The sequence below is a fragment of the Rhinichthys klamathensis genome, unplaced genomic scaffold, assembly GCF_029890125.1.
Source record: "Rhinichthys klamathensis goyatoka isolate OS25496 unplaced genomic scaffold, OSU_Roscu_1.1 h1tg001050l_1, whole genome shotgun sequence".
In the NCBI taxonomy this organism is placed as follows: Eukaryota; Metazoa; Chordata; class Actinopteri; order Cypriniformes; family Leuciscidae; genus Rhinichthys; species Rhinichthys klamathensis.
The window spans coordinates 332,501-335,000 of NW_026607321.1; the positions used below are offsets into that span (position 1 = coordinate 332,501).

General features: G+C 30.9%; 1 protein-coding gene across 2 annotated transcripts in view; it reads right to left on the reverse strand.

Annotated features, from left to right (window-relative positions):
* The window catches only part of LOC130079437 (WD repeat domain phosphoinositide-interacting protein 1), a 17,065-nt gene extending 14,614 nt beyond the window's left edge, over positions 1–2,451 (reverse strand). The window contains exons 1-2 of one of the 2 annotated variants that reach the window (XM_056244705.1): positions 2,297–2,451; positions 1,574–1,656 (exon numbers count right to left, since the gene is read on the reverse strand). In XM_056244705.1, coding sequence (XP_056100680.1) covers positions 1,574–1,656; positions 2,297–2,409 — 196 coding nt within the window. In that variant the 5' untranslated portion in view covers positions 2,410–2,451. Of the gene's footprint in view, positions 1–1,573; positions 1,657–2,265 lie in introns of both variants that reach the window. The other variant, XM_056244706.1, reaches the window with a different exon arrangement.
* Positions 2,452–2,500: the final 49 nt, after the last annotated feature.

The following is a 2,500-nucleotide window of genomic DNA, read 5'->3' on the forward strand; positions in this document are numbered from 1 at the left end:
TAATATAGTGTAATTATAATATAAATTGGACTACTTTTCAAATTGTATTTCATAAAACAACATCTCAGGAAAATGTTAAGGGGTTTAAAAAAAAAAAAACCTTTCTGTTACAGAACAGGGCATTGATTTCAAACGTGTCCACTGTAGAGGACATCAGGACTAAAATCATGTTTATCAGGCATTCTGGGAGACACAACAAGTGAATATGGAAATAAATTATACATCAATATTCCTATGAAATGTTAGATATTATTATTAAAATGTTGCCAATTATTACTCCAATTATTACCCTTTATTCTTTCATTAAATGTTGCTCCCAGAACACATTAATGTGCAAATTAGATACAGTGTATAGATACATTGCATTGAATGGGAATATTAACTTATGGCCATTTTACCCACATATTGCAAAAAGTAAAATGGTGTATCAATTCATTCCATTATTTCTTTCATAACATAGTTGAGAATAATCTTTATACAAATTTTGGTTGAAAAAATCCTGAAACCCCAAAATGTATTGGTGATTGAAAAAAAAATCCCATTGTTTTTGCCTATACATATAATTTCATGTCATTTTATTTTTTAAACAACTTAGTCCTGGCGTCCACTACAGAGGACATAGCATAACGTATGAATAAAATATTATTTTATATATATGTTTTTTTACCATTTGTTTATTGTGCTCTAAACAGTGTGATGACATGGAAAAAAACTAAATTCAAAAAACTTTTTTTTTCTGGGTCTCAGGAGGTTATAGTTAACTAAAACAAAAAGCATGAAAAGACATTTTATCGTTACTTGAAATAAATAAATAGACATTAACTGAAATAAAATAACAACATTTTAAATAAAAATAATTTACACATATTACAAATATATATGACAATAACAACCAATGATGAACCATGCTCAAAAAATCAATTTAAGTTAGTGCTGTCAAATTGATTAATCGCACCTAACATAAAAGTTTGTGTTTATATAATAATATATACACACACACATTATATATTTACAAACTTTTATGTTACATGCGATAAATCGATTTGAATTATGAAAATATAGAAATAATTCCAAATATTAATAAAAACTATAATAGTATCTCAATGATTCTAAAATAACACGGATATGGTTGTTGTATTATTTCAAAACAGCTTTGTAAAATTAATAAAAAATAAATCATGATAGTTTGATTTATGAATATATGGCTTTCTTTACAAATGAATGTTTAAAACCTCGGCAAGGGAGGCTACTTTAAAGAATTTTAAATATAAGATTTGATGACTTTGTCATTATTTTCAAAAGTGGACAGTAGTAGAAATAAAAATAAGTATGTGTTCAAATATGAACCCTCCAGATCTGACTGGGTTACAGAACCACGATTCGTTTATCTCTGTCTGTGATGAACACTTGTTTGAACACTTCATGTGTCGGGTCTAAGATGACCTGACCCCGGCCTCGCTTCTGTTTATTTTACAAACTTCACAAAATCCTGCAGGAATCAAATATCTGGGACATCAATGGCTCTGTGGACAAATGTTCGGGATGCAATTTTAAAGCATTTTTTTTTGTTTACCTCCTTGATGAATGCAATCCATTCTGTCAACAGAAGACAGAGAGAAGAGCCTGTAGCCATTCTTACAACCAACAGCCAAAGACCTGAGAGAGAGAGAGAGAGCTACTTTTGACTTTTACAAAACCCTCTAATTACAGTTAAAAATAGATTTACATAATTCCACAATTATACACACACAAAAAAAATGTTCTTTTCTAAAAAACCATCACTTATCTTGCATAAAATTCCATTTAAACACCAAACTTCCTCAAAGGTTACCAATTTTCCAACAAGTTTATAGGGAAATTCAACTACTAAACGAGCAGAAATCAAACCTTTATGTGTTAAAAAAATATTAATGGAACATTTTCCCACAATCTTAGCTTTTCTTGTCAATCATAAACTTAATTTAGCTTGTCCATACAAATAATTCAAAAAAACATCAACATCCCTTGATTTATACCGATACTTAGGACCATAAATAAAACTTTCTTGGAGAGAGAGAGAGAGAGAAAGAGATAGATAGATAGATAGATAGATAGATAGATAGATAGATAGATAGATAGATAGATAGATAGATAGATAGATAGATAGATAGATAGATAGATAGATAGATAGATAGATAGATATATGTCATGTTTGTGAAATGGCATAGACTAATAACTGTGCAATTCAAATGTCATGCAAAACTCGTCTAGTTTTTAAGAACATACGGATCCCGACAGGATTTATATGCGCGCTCACGTCGTGTCCTGGTTGAAGAAAGCGCAGGAGAGTCTCTGGAGATCCGGAGATCCATCAGAACCGAGTCTTCGAATCTTCTCTCCGGTTCCGAACTCTGGGATCGGTTCGATCATCCTAAAACGTCCCAGTCCGCAACGAATCGAAAGACGTTTGGCTGGTGTGTGTCCATAAACTGTGGCAATTTACTTTCAAAGCAAATTACAT